This window comes from Canis lupus, chromosome 15 (genome assembly GCF_003254725.2).
Source record: "Canis lupus dingo isolate Sandy chromosome 15, ASM325472v2, whole genome shotgun sequence".
NCBI lineage: Eukaryota > Metazoa > Chordata > Mammalia > Carnivora > Canidae > Canis > Canis lupus.
In genome coordinates this window covers 20,696,488-20,720,754 of record NC_064257.1, presented here as the reverse complement: position 1 = coordinate 20,720,754, position 24,267 = coordinate 20,696,488, and the positions used below count along the sequence as shown (strand labels likewise).

General features: G+C 38.3%; 1 protein-coding gene across 8 annotated transcripts in view; it reads right to left on the bottom strand.

Moving 5' to 3' along the window:
• The window catches only part of NAV3 (neuron navigator 3), a 356,255-nt gene that overhangs the window by 220,524 nt on the left and 111,464 nt on the right, over positions 1-24,267 (bottom strand). For all 8 annotated transcript variants that reach the window (XM_025438781.3, XM_025438782.3, XM_025438783.3 and 5 more), the window contains exons 4-5: positions 16,471-16,543; positions 13,243-13,426 (exon numbers count right to left, since the gene is read on the bottom strand). In XM_025438781.3, coding sequence (XP_025294566.3) covers positions 13,243-13,426; positions 16,471-16,543 — 257 coding nt within the window. The remainder of the gene's footprint in view (positions 1-13,242; positions 13,427-16,470; positions 16,544-24,267) is intronic.

The window sequence follows — 24,267 nt, the reverse complement described above, 5'->3', positions numbered from 1 at the left end:
GCTGGAACACTACCCATCAAAAATGAAATCTCACCATTTGCAATGATGAGGATGGAACTAGCAGCTATTATGCTAAATGAAAGAAGTTAATCAGAGAAAGACAATTATCGGGGGGAGGGGCAAGATGGCGGAAGAGTAGGGTCTCCAAATCACCTGTCTCCACCAAACTACCTAGAAAACCTTCAAATTATCCTGAAAATCTATGAATTCGGCCTGAGATTTAAAGAGAGACCAGCTGGAATGCTACAGTGAGAAGAGTTCGCGCTTCTATCCAGGTAGGAAGACGGGGAAAAAGAAATAAAGGAACAAAGGCCTCCGAGGGGGAGGGGCCCCGCGAGGAGCCGGGCTGAGGCCGGGGCGAGTGTCCCCAGGACAGGAGAGCCCCGTCCCGGAGGAGCAGGAGCTGCACCGACCTTCCTGGGGGAAAGGGGCTCGCGGGGAGGTGGAGCAGGACCAGGAGGGCGAGGAGGCCCTCGGGCTCCCGGGGACACTAACAGAGCAACTGCGCGCCCAGGAGAGTGCGCCGAGCTCCCTAAGGGCTGCAGCGCCCACGGCGGGACCCGGAGCAGCTCGGGGGGGGGGGGGGGGGGGGGGGGGGCTCGGGGGCGGCTCCGCGGAGGGGGCTGCGGGGCGGGAGCAGCTCGGGGGGGCTCGGGGGCGGCTCCGCGGAGGGGGCTGCGGGGGGGAGCAGCTCGGGGGGCTCGGGGGCGGCTCAGCGGAGGGGGCTGCGGGGGGGAGCAGCTCGGGGGGCTCGGGGGCGGCTCAGCGGAGGGGGCTGCGGGGGGGAGCAGCTCGGGGGGCTCGGGGGCGGCTCCGCGGAGGGGGCTGCGGGGCGGGAGCAGCTCGGGGGGCTCGGGGGCGGCTCCGCGGAGGGGGCTGCGGGGGGGAGCAGCTCGGGGGGCTCGGGGGCGGCTCAGCGGAGGGGGCTGCGCGGCCCGGGAGCGCGAATCCAACAGCGCAGGCTCCGGAGCACAGGGCGCCGGGACACAGCCCAGGATCCCGCCTCCCCCGGGACAGGCAGAGACCGGGAGGGCCCAGGACAGCGAGGACGCTCCTGCCCCAGCTGAGCAGATCAGCGGCCCCGCCCCGGAGCCTCCAGGCCCTGCAGACGGAGAGCTCCGGAGTTCCTGCCAGAGCTGAATCCAGGTTTCCAGAGCTGCCCCGCCACTGGGGCTGTTCCTCCTGCGGCCTCACGGGGTAAACAACCCCCACCGAGCCCTGCACCAGGCAGGGGCACAGCAGCTCCCCCAACTGCTAACACCTGAAAATCAGCACAACAGGCCCCTCCCCCAGAAGACCAGCTAGACTGACAACTTCCAGGGGAAGCCAAGGGACTTAAAGAACACAGAATCAGAAGATACTCCCCGGTGGTTCTTTTTTTTTTTTTTTTTTTTTTTTTTTTTTTTTTGGTTTTTTGTTTTGTTTTGTTTTGTTTTGCTTTTTGATTTGTTTCCTTCCCCCACCCCCCCTTTTTTTTTCTCCTTTCTTTTTCTTTCTTTTTCTTCTTCTTTTTTTTCTTCTTTCGTTTTTTTTTTCTCTTCCCTTTTTTTTCTCTTTCTCTTTTCTTTCCTTCTTTCTCTCCTCTCTTTTTCTCTTTTTCCCAATACAACTTGCTTTTGGCCACTCTGCACTGAGCAAAATGACTAGAAGGAAAACCTCACCTCAAAAGAAAGAATCAGAAACAGTCCTCTCTCCCACAGAGTTACAAAATCTGGATTACAATTCAATGTCAGAAAGCCAATTCAGAAGCACTATTATACAGCTACTGGTGGCTCTAGAAAAAAGTATAAAGGACTCAAGAGACTTCATGACTGCAGAATTTAGAGCTAATCAGGCAGAAATTAAAAATCAATTGAATGAGATGCAATCCAAACTAGAAGACCTAACGACGAGGGTTAACGAGGTGGAAGAGCGAGTGAGTGACATAGAAGACAAGTTGATAGCAAAGAGGGAAACTGAGGAAAAAACAGACAAACAATTAAAAGACCATGAAGATAGATTAAGGGAAATAAACGACAGCCTGAGGAAGAAAAACCTACGTTTAATTGGGGTTCCCGAGGGCGCCGAAAGGGACAGAGGGCCAGAATATGTATTTGAACAAATTCTAGCTGAAAACTTTCCTAATCTGGGAAGGGAAACAGGCATTCAGATCCAGGAAATAGAGAGATCCCCCCCTAAAATCAATAAAAACCGTTCAACACCTCGACATTTAATTGTGAAGCTTGCAAATTCCAAAGATAAGGAGAAGATCCTTAAAGCAGCAAGAGACAAGAAATCCCTGACTTTTATGGGGAGGAGTATTAGGGTAACAGCAGACCTCTCCACAGAGACCTGGCAGGCCAGAAAGGGCTGGCAGGATATATTCAGGATCCTAAATGAGAAGAACATGCAACCAAGAATACTTTATCCAGCAAGGCTCTCATTCAAAATGGAAGGAGAGATAAAGAGCTTCCAAGACAGGCAGCAACTAAAAGAATATGTGACCTCCAAAACAGCTCTGCAAGAAATTTTAAGGGGGCCTCTTAAAATTCCCCTTTAAGAAGAAGTTCAGTGGAACAGTCAACAAAAACAAAGACTGAATAGATATCATGATGACACTAAACTCATATCTCTCAATAGTAACTCTGAATGTGAACGGGCTTAATGACCCCATCAAAAGGCGCAGGGTTTCAGACTGGATAAAAAAGCAGGACCCATCTATTTGCTGTCTACAAGAGACTCATTTTAGACAGAAGGACACCTACAGCCTGAAAATAAAAGGTTGGAGAACCATTTACCATTCGAATGGTCCTCAAAAGAAAGCAGGGGTAGCCATCCTTATATCAGATAAACTAAAATTTACCCCAAAGACTGTAGTGAGAGATGAAGAGGGACACTATATCATACTTAAAGGATCTATTCAACAAGAGGACTTAACAATCCTCAATATATATGCTCCGAATGTGGGAGCTGCCAAATATATAAATCAATTATTAACCAAAGTGAAGAAATACTTAGATAATAATACACTTATACTTGGTGACTTCAATCTAGCTCTTTCTATACTCGATAGGTCTTCTAAGCACAACATCTCCAAAGAAACGACAGCTTTAAATGATACACTGGACCAGATGGATTTCACAGATATCTACAGAACTTTACATCCAAACTCAACTGAATACACATTCTTCTCAAGCGCACATGGAACTTTCTCCAGAATAGACCACATATTGGGACACAAATCGGGTCTGAACCGATACCAAAAGATTGGGATTGTCCCCTGCATATTCTCGGACCATAATGCCTTGAAATTAGAACTAAATCACAACAAGAAGTTTGGAAGGACCTCAAACACGTGGAGGTTAAGGACCATCCTGCTAAAAGATAAAAGGGTCAACCAGGAAATTAAGGAAGAATTAAAAAGATTCATGGAAACTAATGAGAATGAAGATACAACCGTTCAAAATCTTTGGGATGCAGCAAAAGCAGTCCTAAGGGGGAAATACATCGCAATACAAGCATCCATTCAAAAACTGGAAAGAACTCAAATACAAAAGCTAACCTTACACATAAAGGAGCTAGAGAAAAAACAGCAAATAGATCCTACACCCAAGAGAAGAAGGGAGTTAATAAAGATTCGAGCAGAACTCAACGAAATCGAGACCAGAAGAACTGTGGAACAGATCAACAGAACCAGGAGTTGGTTCTTTGAAAGAATTAATAAGATAGATAAACCATTAGCCAGCCTTATTAAAAAGAAGAGAGAGAAGACTCAAATTAATAAAATCATGAATGAGAAAGGAGAGATCACTACCAACACCAAGGAAATACAAACGATTTTAAAAACATATTATGAACAGCTATACGCCAATAAATTAGGCAATCTAGAAGAAATGGACGCATTCCTGGAAAGCCACAAACTACCAAAACTGGAACAGGAAGAAATAGAAAACCTGAAGAGGCCAATAACCAGGGAGGAAATTGAAGCAGTCATCAAAAACCTCCCAAGACACAAGAGTCCAGGGCCAGATGGCTTCCCAGGGGAATTTTATCAAACGTTTAAAGAAGAAATCATACCTATTCTCCTAAAGCTGTTTGGAAAGATAGAAAGAGATGGAGTACTTCCAAATTCGTTCTATGAAGCCAGCATCACCTTAATTCCAAAGCCAGACAAAGACCCCACCAAAAAGGAGAATTACAGACCAATATCCCTGATGAACATGGATGCAAAAATTCTCAACAAGATACTGGCCAATAGGATCCAACAGTACATTAAGAAAATTATTCACCATGACCAAGTAGGATTTATCCCTGGGACACAAGGCTGGTTCAACACCCGTAAAACAATCAATGTGATTCATCATATCAGCAAGAGAAAAACCAAGAACCATATGATCCTCTCATTGGATGCAGAGAAAGCATTTGACAAAATACAGCATCCATTCCTGATCAAAACTCTTCAGAGTGTAGGGATAGAGGGAACATTCCTCGACATCTTAAAAGCCATCTATGAAAAGCCCACAGCAAATATCATTCTCAATGGGGAAGCACTGGGAGCCTTTCCCCTAAGATCAGGAACAAGACAGGGATGTCCACTCTCACCACTGCTGTTCAACATAGTACTGGAAGTCCTAGCCTCAGCAATCAGACAACAAAAAGACATTAAAGGCATTCAAATTGGCAAAGAAGAAGTCAAACTCTCCCTCTTCGCCGATGACATGATACTCTACATAGAAAACCCAAAAGTCTCCACCCCAAGATTGCTAGAACTCATACAGCAATTCAGTAGCGTGGCAGGATACAAAATCAATGCCCAGAAGTCAGTGGCATTTCTATACACTAACAATGAGACTGAAGAAAGAGAAATTAAGGAGTCAATCCCATTTATAATTGTACCCAAAAGCATAAGATACCTAGGAATAAACCTAACCAAAGATGTAAAGGATCTATACCCTCAAAACTATAGAACACTTCTGAAAGAAATTGAGGAAGACACAAAGAGATGGAAAAATATTCCATGCTCATGGATTGGCAGAATTAATATTGTGAAAATGTCAATGTTACCCAGGGCAATATACACGTTTAATGCAATCCCTATCAAAATACCATGGACTTTCTTCAGAGAGTTAGAACAAATTATTTTAAGATTTGTGTGGAATCAGAAAAGACCCCGAATAGCCCGGGGAATTTTAAAAAAGAAAACCATATCTGGGGGCATCACAATGCCAGATTTCAGGTTGTACTACAAAGCTGTGGTCATCAAGACAGTGTGGTACTGGCACAAAAACAGACACATAGATCAATGGAACAGAATAGAGAACCCAGAAGTGGACCCTGAACTTTATGGTCAACTAATATTCGATAAAGGAGGAAAGACTATCCATTGGAAGAAAGACAGTCTCTTTAATAAATGGTGCTGGGAAAATTGGACATCCACATGCAGAAGAATGAAACTAGACCACTCTCTTTCACCATACACAAAGATAAACTCAAAATGGATGAAAGATCTAAATGTGAGACAAGATTCCATCAAAATCCTAGAGAAGAACACAGGCAACACCCTTTTTGAACTCGGCCACAGTAACTTCTTGCAAGATACATCCACGAAGGCAAAAGAAACAAAAGCAAAAATGAACTATTGGGACTTCATCAAGATAAGAAGCTTTTGCACAGCAAAGGATACAGTCAACAAAACTCAAAGACAACCTACAGAATGGGAGAAGATATTTGCAAATGACATATCAGATAAAGGGCTAGTTTCCAAGATCTATAAAGAACTTATTAAACTCAACACCAAAGAAACAAACAATCCAATCATGAAATGGGCAAAAGACATGAACAGAAATCTCACAGAGGAAGACATAGACATGGCCAACATGCATATGAGAAAATGCTCTGCATCACTTGCCATCAGGGAAATACAAATGAAAACTACAATGAGATACCACCTCACACCAGTGAGAATGGGGAAAATTAACAAGGCAGGAAACAACAAATGTTGGAGAGGATGCGGAGAAAAGGGAACCCTCTTACAGTGTTGGTGGGAATGTGAACTGGTGCAGCCACTCTGGAAAACTGTGTGGAGGTTCCTCAAAGAGTTAAAAATAGACCTGCCCTACGACCCAGCAATTGCACTGTTGGGGATTTACCCCAAAGATACAAATGCAATGAAACGCCGGGACACCTGCACCCCGATGTTTCTAGCAGCAATGGCCACGATAGCCAAACTGTGGAAGGAGCCTCGGTGTCCAACGAAAGATGAATGGATAAAGAAGATGTGGTTTATGTATACAATGGAATATTACTCAGCTATTAGAAATGACAAATACCCACCATTTGCTTCAACGTGGATGGAACTGGAGGGTATTATGCTGAGTGAAGTAAGTCAGTCGGAGAAGGACAAACATTATATGTTCTCATTCATTTGGGGAATATAAATAATAGTGAAAGGGAATATAAGGGAAGGGAGAAGAAATGTGTGGGAAATATCAGAAAGGGAGACAGAACGTAAAGACTGCTAACTCTGGGAAACGAACTAGGGGTGGTAGAAGGGGAGGAGGGCGGGGGGTGGGAGTGAATGGGTGACGGGCACTGGGTGTTATTCTGTATGTTAGTAAATTGAACACCAATAAAAAATAAATTAAAAAAAAATAAGAAAGACAATTATCGTACGATCTCACTCATATGTGAAATTTAAGAAACAAAACAGAGGATCATAGGGGAAGAGAGGGAAAAATAGTGGAATTGGCAATTCCCAATGCCACACCACTGGGAATTGGCAGGTGGAATTTAAACCCATGCCTGTCTGACTCTAAAGTATCCAGAACTAGATAGATGCTACTTCATTTATAACAACAGAAGTCTAAGTGGTTGTCGGGCTTTTTACATAGTGAAATAAAAGCAAAGAACGCAAGCAAAGTGTATATGCTGTGTATGTATGCTTTTTTAATATTACACTTCCTAAGTCAGGCAATTAAAGAGTAGTTTCTTATTACCCTTCAATTATTTCTCTCTAGGAAAGAAAAAGTCTGGCTTTGAAAAGAATTCATAAATGTCCTTTGTGTTTTGTTTTGTTCAAAGTTTAATTGATTCAATGACTTTTTTTGAAGAGCACACTATAGGCCACAACACAGAGCTGAGTTAAGAAACTAATTGAAGCCAGGTTCATGAGGGCTTAAATTACCAGAGCCTTCCTGTCATCTTAAATTAAACTTCCTTATATACTTTGCAAGATTTATAACCCCAGGCTGAGAAGCTGTAAACCGTCCCAGTTTCTGAGTGAATCCCTCAGAAGGAAATGATGTTTCCTGGAAAAGAGAAAGGCAAATGTCCTCAATGGAAGAGGGTTCCAAGAGCAACGTGTGTGGCAGAGGTCACGAGAACCTCGGCTTGGAGCTGCGGCGGGAATAGACAAGTCACTCAAAGAACATGTGTCCACAGATTTTGCTCTTCGCCTTGCAAGTCCTATCTGAGCAAGTTCATCTAAACTGCAAGTGGACAAGCATTTGATTTTCTCCAACAAATGGAAAGCAGAAGGGCAAATGATCATCTGTGGAAATTACAATCTCTCAAATTCTCAAAATAGTTACTGTAGCTCAGAAAGACTTAACATTGCTGCCTTTCCTGATTCTATGACCTACATGATTTCTTACCTGCCTCTACTTTTATACATTCGATTTCCTTTCTTTTTTACGTGTTTTATTTGTATAAAACATAAAAATAAAATATTTGTTCGTGCAATTCAGTAATCACTATTTGTGAGTTGGTAAAGTTCACTACTTAATAACAGGAAGGAAAGCTATTTCATAATCTGGACAATAATTAAGCTAAAGGTCCACATTTTAAGGAAAAATCTCTTTCTTAAAGCTTTTAGCAAATAAAAATCATACTCTTTTACATATACCATCATGCTAACACCACCTCATATGTAACCTACCAATACCTAGGAAAAAATGAATTTTCATTATATAATTTTCTTGCACTATAATGATTTATCAGATATCTCAGGAAAATTATCCACTGATGACATGCATTTTGCTCATTGTTGGCTGTTCTCCTGTGCCAGACACTGTGTAAGATTTTGGTGAAATTAAACTTCCTGTTACCTTTCATGTCAACTAGAACTCTCACAGTCAAAACTCAACACATGGAAAAGTATGATTAGCAGAAATATCCTGAACGCCCAGGATGTATCCTGAATTTACTGACCAAATGAATTTTCTGAGTTCAAAAAAATACAGTACTCATTTCTACTTTGTTTTCTAGAATAAAAAAATACTTCCCCATCTCCTAGTTAATACTTAGAGAAAATCACTATGATATCAACTCTTACAAAAGCTTATCACTTTTTATTAAAATATTTTTCATATTTTCCCAGTTGGCTGAAGAGAAGGTCTTTAATCTAATATTTCCTTTTTTTAAGGTGCATTTCTTTCTTTATTTCTTTTAGAGAATGTGTGCGCATGTGTACCAATGCACATACACCAGCTGATGGCAGGGGAGTGAGGGGCAGAAGGAGAGGGAGAGAGAGAATCTTAAGCAGGCGCCCAACAAGGGGCTCAACCTCACAATCATGTCCTGAACAGAACTGAAGAGTCAGATGCTTAACCAACTGAGCCACTCACTCAGTTGCCCCATCTACTATTTTCAAAATGAAAAGTAAAACCAGAAAAAATTGAGGGGCTAGTTTTTATTTATATTAAATAAATGCAAATACAATGCTTTACATTATGTAGCCCAGCAAGATCGTTACTCTTTACTCCTGTGAAGTCCTTCCAAAGATCATGGATAGAGAAAATTTAATTTTTATCTTAAATGTATTCAGATTTTTGAGAACTGAAGATTCAATTAACCAAGTCTTTATCACTCCAGATATAACCAAGTAATCCCTGTGAAGGATTTAGGAAATTTTAGGAAATAAAGTTCCAGCTTTATTTTAATACAGATACTACAGTAAGTGGATAATTCCAGTAATAATAAGAAGAATCTCTACTCTAGACCATTTGGAAACTAGCTAGTTCAATATCACGACTACCCCCAAATAAAAGCATATTTAATTTTATGCTACTAATTTTATAAATATATACAATTTTGTTATGAATTACTTACAATTGTAATTGTGAATCTTCCTACTTAAAATTGGAAGCAGCTATAACATAGATTTGTTCTTAAATTATCTCATTTCAGAAACAGTTGCTGAAAACTCCTGTGTATCAGGCTCTGTGCTTATCCCTTGGACTATACCAGTGATTAAAATATAAAAAATACTGCTGTGCTAATAGTGCTTACCTTTTAAAGGGAAATGGCAATAATGAATAATGAATATAAGTAAATTGAAATTAAAGATTGATTAAAGCTAAGAAAAAAATAAAACATATGGCAAAGTACAATGGAGAGCAGACATGGGCAGCCGGTAGTGTTAAAGGGGAGCTGTCAAGGTAAGCATCAGTGAGAAGGTAACACGTGAGCCACTGACTTGAAGCAGGTGAGAGACTTAGGCCAAACAGCTAGGAGAAAGAGTATTCCAGGCAAAGCAGGAGCATATCTCCTAAGGTGGGAGCAAGCCTGGACTATTTGAGACCGTTGCAAGGCTTTGAACAGGGAGTAGTGTGTGCTTGGTATGTTCAGAGTGTTTTATACTGTAGTGACTCAGTGAACCTAAAAAAAAACTCATGAGAACAATGCCATTTTTTATTCTCTTTTAACAAATGAGAACACTGCAGCAGTGACAGGTCAGGCAAGTTTCCTGAGACCCCACAATTAGAAAGTGGTGAAATCGGGATCCAAGTGTAGGCAGTTTGATTCTACAGGCGAACTTTAACTACACCTCTAGTTGTCACTTGAACAGGACACACACACTTGTGTGCACGCGCACACACACACGCAGGTATAATCTTATGTATGTGCACCAACATACCCACAAACGGACAGACAGAAGAGTGGAGAAAGAGCTGAGACGCCAGAAAAGGAGAGTTTGTTACCCATGTTTTATTTTTTCTCTTATGTGCTTGTTAACCTTTGGGTCAAAGTGTCTGCTTAAATGAAAGATGTTCCAAATGATTGAAAACATTTGGAGTTACTTGCAAAATACCAAAACCAAGTTAGAAATTCTTAATGCATAAAATAAATATTGTGGGAATATATACAGTTACACCAATTTATTTTAAATGAAAAGAATAAAACAAAACTCTCACTGAACTGAAACCATGTGCCCTTAAAATTTTTTATGAGTTGACAGAGAAAAATACAAGAATATTTTCTGGTAAATATCCAGAATAATATAGCAACCAATCATTTAAGCTATTTACTTGGGAAGAGCTTTAGAATTAACAGAGAAGCTTCATAAATCATGATTTATGACTCACATCTCAAGCAAATGAAGATAAATGTGTCACTGGGTTATTTTTTTCTGTGTTAATTATCTTCGTTTTACCATATAGACATAAACACCATTTCTCATGTATATCCTCACTATGGGCTTTTGGAAAATACGTTGCTTGTTGTATGTAAGGCCACAGAAATTCTAATTCATAGGCTTTTCCCTGTGCGAAATCGATATAAGTGGAAATAAGTATTGATGTTTGAAATATAATATTCTCCAAAATATATAATATATTCTATTAAAATTAAGACATGTAGCTCCTCTATATCAGCATCGTAAGTACTATACTTAGTACAGCAAGTACTCCACATTTATAAATTATGAGTCTAAAAAGTAATTAAAACCAATTAAATTTATTAGCAGAAAAAATTCTTAAGAAGTGTGTCCTAAGAACACGGATGAATAGAATACTTTTCAAAACATAATTTTAATGAAAAAAAATTAGATAGCTCTCCCCAAAATGGTATAAAATTACCATGCCTACTATATAGAGCTTTAATTTTTAATTAAAATATAGTTCCAGAACAGCCAGGCATATCCATCAAGAATGAGAAGAACAATCTCCCCAGAAGGGTCATAACCACTGAGAAATTCTGAGTAAGAAATTCCACATGGTAGATACGGAAATAGAACAAGGTAAAGAAAAGACAAATGATACTCCATATCACTTCCAGGGTGAACATGTTTTGTACAATACCACTTCACTTCCTATGTTTTCTCAGCTACTATTCTTGCTTCTTATCCATTCAAATAACTTAAACCAAACTCTAGGAAATATTATTTTTGGCAGTTTTCAAAATCTAGATCTCTTTCTACTAATCATCCCCTTCAAAATAATAATACATAATAAAAAAGATATTTCCTTATCCCCCCTTCTCTATTCTTAAGGAAATCCAAAGAACTTACCCTATAGAGAATTTGTTTTCACTTTGACTTTTATACGATTTCACTTATGTCACAAAAAGCAAGGATGAGTTTAAAGAATAGAATTGTATCTGCATTGTCGAGTGATGAGAAATATCTTTTACCACTCCATGACCTATGTAGTATACTCTATATTTTTGGCTAAAATTACAATTTTTCTTTATTGGCTCAATAATTCGTGAGCCAAATCTTCCAAAGCAAGTAGAGTTTACTTGGCCATATAGAGAAAAGAAGTACTGCTTACTGGGAAGAAAGGGCTGGTTGGCAGGTGAAAGAGAAGAGGATTTCTGAACTGTTGAATATTTGACAATAAGTTGAGGGGTGGTACGTGAATGTAATTTGGAATTTTACTCTAACTTTTTGAGTCAATACTAAATACCAAAAACAAACTCAGGGTAAACTGAGTGTTACTAGGTCTCAGATTTGCCTTGTAAGATGGAAAAGTTAAATATTTACATCTGTGTGATATGTGTGTATACTCTTAAAGATGATGACTCTTTTCATATTGGACATTCTTCCTCCGAAGGGCAAACAATCAGCTATTTACGCAATAGACCCAGTGACCCGATATCCTGGTCGTTGGTGAGTAACAAATGAGCAGTATGCATGAAGTTTGTCTACTTAGTTTCATGCTGTGGTCATTTTTTGATGTGTCGACTTAGCTAGGCCTATTCAGGGCCACTTGTTCAATCAGACACTGACCTAGATGCTGCTGTTGAAAGTGTTTCGTGGCTGCGGTTAAAGTCTAGAACAGCTAACTTTAAGGGAGATTCTCTTAGATACACTGGGTCTATGTGATTCCCCACTTGAAAGATCTCAAAGGCAGGATGGAGGCTTCCTTCAGAGAAGAAATTGTACCTGTATATACAAGTTTGGGTTCATGCTGAGAGAGTTTCAGCCTGTCCTTCCTGCGGGGCTGCCCTGAGGATTTCAGACTTGCCTCCCTAGCCCCCACCATCGTGTAAACCAATTCTTCACAATCAGTCTCTTCATCCCTTACTGCTTCTGCTTCTCCGGTCGAGCCCTGACTGATAACCATTCCAAATTGGAAAACAGCGCTAATGGACGAGGGAAGAAAGTGGCCATGACGTGTCAGCACCCCATCCCAGGCTGTGCCTACAATGCACCAATAGATGAACACACACATGTGTGTTTATAAATACACACATACAATCACATATTGAAAACAGTATGTCCCCAAACACTCAAACCCCTATGTTTGACAGACCCGAAATTTTTGACAGATTCAATGAATCGAATCGTAAACCTTAATAAAAGAGAACTAACTACCCACTTGGAGACGAGGACTCTAGCACATTGTAAATAATAATTTGCGGAAGGAGGACTCTAGCACATTGTAAATAATAATAATTTGTAAGTAATAATTTCTGGCCTGGTCCGTGCGCTCTGCCCTGACGCCGATGGAGCCCCTCACCTCCAAATGCAGACACAGGGTGCCCTTTGACCCAGTGGCAGCCAGGCTGCTCCACGGGCCTCACCCTGTGTTAGCAAGGATCCCCCTCCTCAGCATCTGCCCTAGTGACTTCCCATCCATGGACCCCACTCTGCTTCTTGGCAGCAGCCAGGCTGTCTCTGCTGGATTCTCTCTCCCCTGTTGCAATAGTCGTGAATAAGTATTTCACTTTCATTAAAAAAAAAAAAAAAAAAAGTGCCTCATCACTTACAGAAAAAGACACTTCACACACTTTGTTTGATACAAACCACACTCAACTTTGGAAAACACACAGAGACATTTCACCTAAACTTAATAAATGTTGCTCATCCAACCACGAGAAAAGTGGTTTTTAACTTCTACAACACCGGTCAAGTAACATCGGAACACTGATGCAATGACATAAATATGTTTTTGCAAACTCACAAACAATAGCTTGTTAAAAAAAAAAAATTGTAACTAGACAGGTTAAGTCTAAACACACGCCCTGCTTCCCCTTCCTTACCTGGACTGCATATCTTGTTGGGCTTTGGCCTGACTCGCTTCTGCCTGAGAGGAGGCCTGGCTGACTCGCTGCTGAAGTTCGGCCAAGGACTGGTAATACTGCTGCTGATGGTGCTGTTGCTGCTTGTAGCGAGACAAACTGAAAAACAGCCCTAGAATGGCTTTTAAGTTTCCATTTCTTATTTCTGTATCAAAGGGAAAATATAAAAACAGGAACAGATGAAATGAATGCGGTTTTCCTTTTTATTTTATTTTATTTTTTTTACAAATGCAATTAGAGTTGCCATGCTCTTAGAGGAAATCTGTGAAGACAGAAAGGCAACTCGATGTATCAGTCACAGATTGGAGCAAACCTGAATTTCTGAAACATGATAACGTTTCCAAGTGAAGCTTCAGGGACAGAGGATGGAATGAGAGGCCCAGTGAACAAAACTTGTAGGAGCCATGCTCTTTGCTGATCTTAAAATACAGTTTTCCTAGAGTTTGCTTCTTCTTGGAAACGGATGGGCTCTGTGTCTTGTGCGAATCATTTGATGCAGCATTCTGCTTCCCTCACAAATACACATCTGGTATCAACTTAGTGATGGCTAGGAACTGGAGAAAAAACGCCACTTAATGTTGGTTGTCCTGTATTAAAAATAAGGATGGTGTGGCTGCACCTTATAGTGGCAACGGGATTTATAATAGTTCTCCTAAATCACCTAGTAATTGCTTTATTAAAGTGTTTATTTATTTAAAGAGAAAAATGGGAGCTTTAAAATTAAAACTTACAATGTCTACTTTTGGGAGATTATATACATAGTCATATAAAAAAATAATGATTGTCCTCCTCCGATCTTCCGATCTTTCTTTTTCTCCTTCCTTCCTTCCTTCCTTTCTTTCTTTCTTTCTTTCTTTCTTTCTTTCTTTCTTTCTTTCTTTCTTTCTTTCTTCTTTCTTTCCTTTTCTTTCTTTTCTTCTTTTTTAACATTACATATTAATAAATAATAAAGATCAGCTTATTCATGACTTTAGATAATATAATTGAATAGACATAAATGTAAATCCTAGGTTTAATACACGGAGCTCCTAAATTGTTCTAATACTGAACAAAAGTTAAACACCCAAAGTAAGTTACAATCTGAACCTAGCTTTCTTTCTCTTGTAGTTCTAATTTAAAAATTAGGAGAAGAGATGAAGTAAAGCTGGAAATAAATCTATATGAAACCTATAATCATATTCTAAATAAAACGTGCTATTGGCAATAAAATACATCCACCTGGGGATCTCTGGGTGGCTCAGCCGCTTAGCACCTGCCTTCGGACCAGGACGTGATCCTGGAGACCCGGGATAGAGTCCCACATCAGGCTTTCTGCATGGAACCTGCTTCTCTCTCTGCCTGTGTCTCTGCCTCTCTCTCTCTCTCTCTCTCTCTGTGTGTGTGTGTGCGTGTGTCTTTCATGAATAAATAAAATCTTAAAAAAAAATACATCCACCGGTAAGGTCAAAATTTTGTCTCCCTTTTAAAGTTTAGGAACATTAGCAAACTATTTGGATTTCTTGCTCTCTGATGGTTTATAAATGTCACAGAAAGTATGCAGTGGAATTATTCATTTAAAATAAGAATGAGAGGAGCACCTGGGTGGCTCAGTCAGTTAAGCACCTGCCTTCAGCCCAGGTCCTGATCCAGCCCATGTAGCCTCCTTGCTCAGTGAGGAGTCAGCTTCTCCCTGTATTTCTCTGCTCCTCCCCCTACTCATGCTCTCTCACTCACTCACTCTCTCTCAAATAAACAAATAAAATCTTTAAAAAAATGAAATGAGAACATGACGGTCCCCCCCAAACCTTCTCACAGTTGCATAATATAGAAGAGTTAGTCTGATCAATAGGAAGCTACCGTAAATGTATTTATGTTCTCATTAAAACTAGATGATCTTAAAGGTTTTAAAATTCCTTGTTTTATTATATGCATATTTTATTTATTTAGCAAATCATTTTGAGCATTCATATATTTTTAGAAGATAAGTGAAAATCAATGTGTTTCTTCTGTTACTAAAGGATGTCATATGAGAAGGCAGAGACATAAGATGAACAAATGGTAACATTCTAACCCACTTTCCACCACTGAAAAAAGTAAAATATTTTCCTGGGGAGTTTTATCACCTTTTTTTCTAAGGTAAAAACCAGCAGTTAGGTTTGAACCTTAGCTTTTTGGCCATTAAATGTGTAACTTAGTATTACACAACATATCACATAAATGTAAAAGACAAAGGAAATTTAAAACAAGAAAAAAAGAAAATAGAAGAAAACTTGGGAAAACTCAATAATTCTATTAAATATTCATTGTATTTCAGAAACCACATAATTCCTTTTTCCAATGACAGCAAAATTTTAAAACTTTAGATCTAATATTTCTAGTGTGTGTGTGGGAAAAAGCTATTCAGAGCAAATGACAAAAGTAGAAACATTAACCAATCTAAATTATCAAAGTATATACCAGTATTTAGCAGAATTTTTAAATGCACAAATTAATATTCTAATAAAATGGTGATTATTAGTGCAGATCTCAAAGGTCTTGTTATTTCATAACCTTAGCAACTAGATTTTGTTAGAGTACTTGAAAAGTTTTCCTAAAAATATATGTGAAAGAAAAAGATTCAGAAAAAAAAAAAAATGACAGAACAAGTTCAGCTTTTTTCCACTTTTCTATATTTTGATTTTAGTGATGATCTTTTAAACCTTTAATGACTTAAAGCTTTTACATATGACAGTCATTAAATACTGTTAGTACTAATTATTTAAGAACTCATGATGTTTTATTTAAACTTACCAAATATTTCAACAAGACTAATTTGATATTATTGATAAAGTGATATTTGCAAATTAATTATATTATTTTTACCTGAATTTAGGTTCATCTATGATCTAGCATTATCTATATATCCATCCATCCCTCTCCTTAAGACTAAAAATACTATATACACTGGTAATAACATAAAAGTGTTTTGTGAACTTACTCCTCTCTTACACAGTCAAGAAAATAACACTTTTGGCAAAATATGGAACATATAAATAATTAAAGCATACATTAATAACCATTACATTTATGTCTCTATACTTTTGGAATTGTACTGATTTCCTTCACATATCAAGGAGCTAGGTACTCCCACTTTACATTTCTTGCAATACAAAAACATTTCTTTTTTTTTAAGAGTTGGGTGATATTGGTGACAACTGTGCCTTTTCTTACCTTCAGCAGATAGACCTTGAACATTTACTCCTCTGGCTGCTAGAAAACTAAGGCAGACATCAACATTTTCAATCTGTAACATGAAAAAGCAGTGAAAAAGCAACTTAGCGGGTTATTTTTAAATAAACAAATGAGCTAAAATGAAACCAGAGGGCAAGATAAAGAAAGAATGAATACTTTACATTCATTTCATTCTAGAGATCTTTACCAGAGTTTAGCTAGAATTATTTTGGCTAATTGTAGAACGAATATAAAGCTTGCATTGTCCAGTTTGGTATTCACAAACAATTCATAAAGGCCTGATCAAGAATGGCATTCTCACAGATTAGCAACCCACCTACTTAACATAAAACTGGATTTTGTGCTTCACAACTAAGACTCAATGAAAGCATCCATACAGGAGGAGACTGTTGCTTAATGCAAGTTGTAGGGTGTGGGTAAATGGGATTCAGCCAGTGACATTAGGTCATTATGTCAGAAGGGATGACATAGAATGAAATAAATAAAGCATATTTACATCTTAAACCATAACCTAGTCTTTATTTTAAAAACTGTATTTGTATTTCTATCATTTGATAGAATGATCATTTCTAGATCATTTGATTTAGAGTCTATAGTTGTATATTTCTCTGATTAAATATAGGTATTTGTAATTTAAAATTGTGATGCCATGGCTTTTAAACAGTTAGTTTTGATATCAACACCAGTTTGTAACCACTTAGAGTGATAGGTAAAAACAAAACAAAAAGGGCAGCCTGGGTGGCTCAGCAGTTTAGTGCAGCCTTCAACCCAGGGTGTGATCCTGGAGACCTGAGATCAAGTCCTGCATCGGGCTCCCTGCACGGAGCCTGCTTCTCCCTCTGCCTGTGTCTCCGCCTCTCTCTCTCTCTCTCTCTCTGTGTCTCTCATGAATAAATAAATAAACCTTTAAAAAAAAAAAAAGCCTTAAATGATTGATTTATGTTAATTCACAGGTTGATCTCCATATTGATCATGGTGCTAGACAGCAAAGTTAAACAGCTAAGACTTTTTAAAAAGGATGTAGGAAACTAGAAAGTGCTAGTTCTTTATGAGTCATCTCCCTGGATTGTTCTGGTATTCCATAAATCTTGAAATTTTAAAGTAGATAGAAGATTTAAAGTTAATACTTGGCAAGGTATTGTTTTCTGTCTTCTTAAATTCCCATCCAAAGCTATGTATAAGGACACACAAAGTTCTGCCAATGTCCTCTCTAGCTTAGCTTTACAGCAAAGGTCAAAATGTCTCTTAAAGAAAATAAAAAGATAAAGAATCTGTCCTTATAAAATGAACAACTATTTACAATCATTTTTAATGTAATTTTATGCAAAACTAAGTTCATATTCAATGAGATGTTCTTTGCTTAAAAACGAGATATATGTACTTGCTTTAAGAAAAATGATTTTTATTAATTTATTTAAAAATAAGCGTTAAAAAAGTAAGCTTTACCGAAATTATTCTACTGAAAACAACGGATTTGAAGTCACTGAATACAATATGACCAAAGAGATCTTGCTTTGCCCATGAGCATCTGAATCTCCAATAAGGCCATGGAGTTAAAAATATCTTTTAAATCCTTTCCTTTCTTTACATTTCACTTCGCTACTAGAAAATGAGATTGTATAAGGAAGGAAATCAGGAGGAAAGAAAAGAAACGGACAAAACAGGATGTTCTACTGTATTCATCTAAAATGTTCTTTTAAACTTTTCTTTTTTAGGACCATTGAAAGTAGTAAAAGAAACACCAAACAATTATTGTGGTCCAATACTAAGAGAATTGAATTGAATATTTTTAAATGTTGGTCATAATAGTCTGATGTTGTCAATTTCCTATCCATTATGTATTGTTTACAGAAAATAAGATTATTCCTGGTCCAAACATATTATTTACAGCAAAATGTTCACCGGCTATTATTGCCTAAATTTTAGTTACTTTTATTATACATGAACAGATTAATTCACTATAAGACCCACAAAAGGTTAATAAATAGCATCCATAATAGGATTGCTAGATAGTTTTTTTGGTTACCATTTAAAAAATAAACTGGTGCCTGGAGTGGGTATTCAAGACAAAGAACTCTCTCAGCATGCCCCAAACATTTGAAAGGGAAATTAACAGGGCCCTAATAGAGCAGAGAAAAAAAATACTCTCTCTCTTCCCTCCCTTATTCTCTCCCTCTCCCCTTTTCCCCCTTTTCTACCCTCTTTCTCTCTCTCTCTCTCTCTCCCCCCCACACCCCTCTACTCCTTTCCATAAGTATACGGAGTGGGAGAGAGGGAGAGAAAGGAAGAGGGAGAGAGAGAGAGAGAAAGAGGGAGAGAGAGAAAGAGAGGAAGAAGGAGACAGAGAAGGAGGGAGAAGGGAGGGAGCGGGAGGGAGAGAAGAGAGGGAGAGAGAGAGAGGGAGAAAGAAGGAGAGAGAGATATCATTTGATTTAGAGTCTGTAGGGTCAATTTTCATTGGGATTTTAAAAATTATGCTACTTCTCTGTGCCTGGCTCCAGATAATAAACATCAAGAACTCTTTGGGTTGGGACTAAACTTCAGCTGATTTCAAATGTTAACTGCTGGTGTCAGTCTACCTTCCTCTTCCTCCTTAAAGATGAAGCAACTGACTTTCAGAGAAGATCTCATATAATGATGAGCAAAAGAATACAACAAAAGAGTATATCCTCTTTTATCCCCAATATCCATGAAATTCAAGAGGTCCAAGAGCAAACACTGAAAATAGAACAGTGATGAACATTGGAAGGGACTGGTAATCGAAAGTCATATGGGGGGAGCAGGCACACTGGAAGTGACCTTTGTTTGGACCTGAGTGTGACTACACAGGTATATACATATTAAAAAATCAATCAGCTATATACTTAAGACTGGAGTACATTATACACTTTCTACGTTTGTTTGTTTTAATTCCCAGTAGAGTACCTTATGTATGTTTTACTTCAATTAAAAATAAAAATAAAATGAAGAGCCCTCTGTCTTACTGAAAAGAAAGGCAGACAAGGACAGAAGTACAGAAACTTGATGGGTGACTTTTGCCAGTAATTAAGGGAATGATGATGGTGTTTCAGACAACAGTGGGGGCAGTGAAGGTGATCCAGACTCTGGGTATAAGTTGAAGAAAATTAGTGGGAAGCTATGGCATACAAGAAAGTGAGGAGTCAAGGATGACCATAATACTACATAATGCATGCATTTTACATTTTATGCCTGTGGTATTTTACATACATATCCTCTTATGGCAGTAATATAGAGAAATTAACTCTCAGTTCTGTGGGCACTACACTTCTCATATAGCTCAAGTAATAGTCACATCCATAGCGTGTGACAGTCACTCCCAGGACTTTCACTTGCCTACTATTATGTCACGCACAATTTGCTGGGTCTATTTGTGGCTTACATTTTACTGGCCCAGAGCACCTACTTTGCCTCTCTTTACCTGTTAAATTTAAGCATGGCTACACAAAATATATAAAAATTGACTTTGTAATGAAAATAAAACTGGAAATCTCTAAGTTCTAAATCCACTCAATCACATCCAGTTTCTAAGTTCTAAATCCAGTCAATAACATCTAGTCAGAATTTTCAAAATGTTTGGTACAGTGAGCTTTGAGGCTTTTGGATTCTATGAAAATATCTAATGTTAACACAATGCCTAAGAAAAAGACAATTTTGCTTGAATAAATAGGAAAGTGGACCATTGTGTGTGTTTTCCCTATCAAAGACACAAATTCAATAGCAGTTGATTCATATTTTTGTACCTCAGTAGTTCATATTTGTATAATTAATAGTAGTATTTTGAAGCATCACCATTTAATTTTATGTTTTATAAAATCCAATCCTTCAATTATTCATTCATTAAGCATTTATCAAATTTATTTTATTCATGGAATTCTGCTCAGGGCTGCATATATAAATTTCAAGACATAGCCATTATCCTCATATTTTCTAAAGAGCATTGACTCATTTCCAATATTTTCTACACTCCCATGAATAATGAAAGGCATTTTTCAAAACCAATTTCATTGATTGTCTAATTTCATAATTGTACATTTATCCTGATCCTTATGAACTCGCTAAATATAATCATGTATACTGTTAAATCACAAATTGGGTTTTAAATGAGGGAAATGTGTTTTTATTATCTTCACTTATGAAACTCAAGACAGTCATCAGTGTATTTGTGCCTTCAAAGTTTTTTAAACTTGAGAGTCAGTATGTATTCTCAACATATTAACATATTTAGAAGATAAACTGGAAATACTTGTATTTATTTACTTCATTGTTGAATAAAGTATTCTGAAAAATGTAGAATTTTTAATTAGCACAGTTTTTATTGAATTCACACTTTAAGCTGCATGTTTTATGACATTTACCTTTTAGTATTTTTACTACAAAACTGGTATTACCTGTTTTAGAAATTGTGACTTGAGGCATCTTTCACAGTATTAACAAAGTTATAGCTTGTCCATTCACATGTTTCTTTCACTTTTACTTATGGATAATTAATGAGAACTACATTTAGGTCCTAAATATCTGGGTATGATTAATATCAACCTTATAGTTTGTAATTCCATTTAAATCATGGCACCAAGACCTAACAACGAATGATAAATTCACTCAGCAAGAACTGACTGTTTATTACATGCAAAGAGCTCTGCTAGACAGTGAAGGGATATAAAAATGAATTATACAGTCTTTGCCTTTGTGAGCTTGCAAAATAGCTGGAGACAAAAAAAAAGACTGATAAATCACCCTAACACAAGGCATAATATGATAAATTCTAAAAAAAAAATATAAACAATACTCTATGGCAGTAGAGAGAATGGACTTATCAATTTTCACTACACAGCTGGGAAAAGCTTCAGAGAAGAATCAGTCAAACTTGAAGTCTAAGTCTGACTTTGATACGGTAGACAAGTGTCAGAAGGAAGGCTAGGCATGCCCATCAGAGCAACCAAGAGCAAAATTGTTAATAAAGATGTTTGAGAGTAGATCATGCCAGGCTTCACTTTCTACAGTTATGCTGACAGAGCTGAATTTGACCTAGAATTGAAAAGCATTTGTTGTCACTTGGATTCTGAAAACACTGCAATAGAAAATGTTAAATAATTGTACACCAGGTAGCAGATACAATACTTCAGAGTCTGAGTTCTCTCTACAGATGCAATGCATCCGGTTAAGGCATGCCTGGAGTGCTAGATAATGCTGTTATGAATCATACAAACAGAATGTCTAGAAGAATATAAGCCGAATTTAACTTTTGTTATCTCTGGATGATAGATTCTCTTGTGACTTGTGCTATTTTTGATTAACTACATGTCCTACTTTTTCATTATAAATGTGTACTGGTAGTGTCACTATATAAACTAATTAAACAAATGTGATTTCAACGAAAAAAATCGGTAAAATTATTCAGTTTGAGTGAACTCCCATCCTTCATGGGATTCAAATAATAATTTAAATTTTAGCCAAAGATTTTAATCAGATATACATTCGTCTGAAGACCTTTAAAAAATGCAGTAGTATTTTTGCATTGATTAAAATTCTTAATTTTTTTTTTAAAGATTTTATTTATTTATTCATGATAGTCACAGAGAGAGAGAAAGAGAGGCAGAGACACAGGCAGAGGGAGAAGCAGGCTCCATGCACCGGGAGCCCGATGTGGGATTCGATCCCGGGTCTCCAGGATCACGCCCTGGGCCAAAGGCAGGCGCCAAACCACTGCGCCACCCAGGGATCCCCTAAAATTCTTAATTTTGATTGCATTCACTCATTCAACAATTAGTTGTTCGTTGAACATGTCCAAGTCCTTAAAAATATATAGTTTTATAGGACAGAGAGATATTTCCAATGTAGTGCAAGAAATGCTATGGTCAGAGAAACACAGACTCCTGGAGAAGCATGCAGAAGCCTATTCTGGACTAGAGGTCAAGTACTAGGAAATGAGAAAGTTATTAGTAACTAAGACTTACTTAACACAGTTACAAAGATATTTTCATCTGAGATTGCCATTACTATACCTTTTTACAATGAGAAAGATGTTGCTCAGAAAATTAAACTGACACACTCAGAGATCACACAGAGAGAATGTATCAAAACCAGAGCCTATGTCATTAATCCCCACATTTTTCTCGTTAAAAAGAAGTCTGAGCTAGTCCCTGAAAGGTTAGGAAGAGTTAACCAAATTAGAGGATGTGCCGTGAGGTGAATCCGAGGGAGGAGCACGATGTCAACTGGTCATGGTTGAAAAACATCGTCTAAGTTAAGTGAGTGGCAAAGAATTCAGAATAGCAGGAAATGTTAAGGGTGAACTGCACCTAAATCTTTCTTCATAACTTCACTGTTTACCAAATGTGACAAAAGCCTACTCCAAAAGCTGATAACCTTCGATCAGTTTCATGACCAAAAGTAGGAGAAGAGATCACCAGACTGGACTCCAGGGACAAGAACCTTGAAATCTGGAGAATCTAGTGGCAGGAGACAGGGTCACAGAACCTGATGATGGGCAGAGGCTAGCTTGGGAATATGCCGCAGGCCGGTAGGAGTCTGGCTTGGTCTCAAAGCTCAGGGAGCTAGTGTTTTGTGTAAAAGAAATAATCAGTGCTGCTTTGAAGATATCTATTTCATATGATCACACAGTACATACAACGGATTTACTAATAAATTTCACACCTCAATTTCCAATCATACCATCTGCAATGCTCTCTGGTTTTTCAAAATTCTACTTTAGTGTATTTCACTTAACAATGTCATTTTTAACACATTATCTTCACAACATAGTAGGTGAACAAGTTGTATTCAGAAAAACCCTACGCTACGTGTCAAGAATGGAAGCAGGGAAAATGCCTTGGAAGCTACTTTTTCTTCCACCTGTCAACAACCTAGCATGGTGAGTTCATACAGAGTTTTAAGCCCATATACTGTTTACTCCAAATCCAAAACTCTTTTCAACGTCACCATCCACTCTGGTAAATTTTATATAATTTTTCCATTCAGTAGAAACTTAGAGAGATAATATAATTTTTATAAATGTGCACAGCTAATACACAGCAGAGCCAGAATTCAAATTCAACCCTGTCAGTGTCCAATGAACTAGCTCTCCCTGCCACAAGTTCCTACCACTCTAGGATTTAGACATTCTGACAGACATTTCGAGCCTCTGACTCAAGCTCTCAACATGATTGACAGCTAGGATACAGTGCCTGGCACAAAATACGTGCTCAATAAATATTTGGTTGAATGTAAAGATGATGCCTTCCCTGCAGTGGGAAGGCAAAGACAGAAATACTATGCAAGATCTCTTTGTTCAAACTCTAAGTTCACAAGACTGAAATGCCTCCAAATTCAATCTCAAATATCCAGTGCACTTTTATGCCCTGGTATATAATATACAGAATGGCTGACGTGGCCACCAGCCAAAGAACACTGGCAGCCCCCAGAAGCTAGAACAGGCGAGGAGTGCGTTTCTCCCACAGCCTCTGAAAGGAGCACAAAACTGCTGATGCTTTGATTTTGGTCTTGAGGTACTGACTCCAGACTTCTGGCCTCCAGAACTGTGTGAGATTAAATTTTTGTCTTAAGTTACCAAGTTTGTGATAATTTGTAACAGCAGCCACAGAAAATGAATTCAATTATCTAGTCAATAAAGTAGTAGATACCAACAGTTAGCAAGGCTAAGGGTGAGCTGCTGGGATCTGTGAGCATGCTGATTTCCAGGCCTCCCCCTCCAAGTTTGGATTTGTTAGGTCTTCGGGGAGGGGAGATAAAATATGC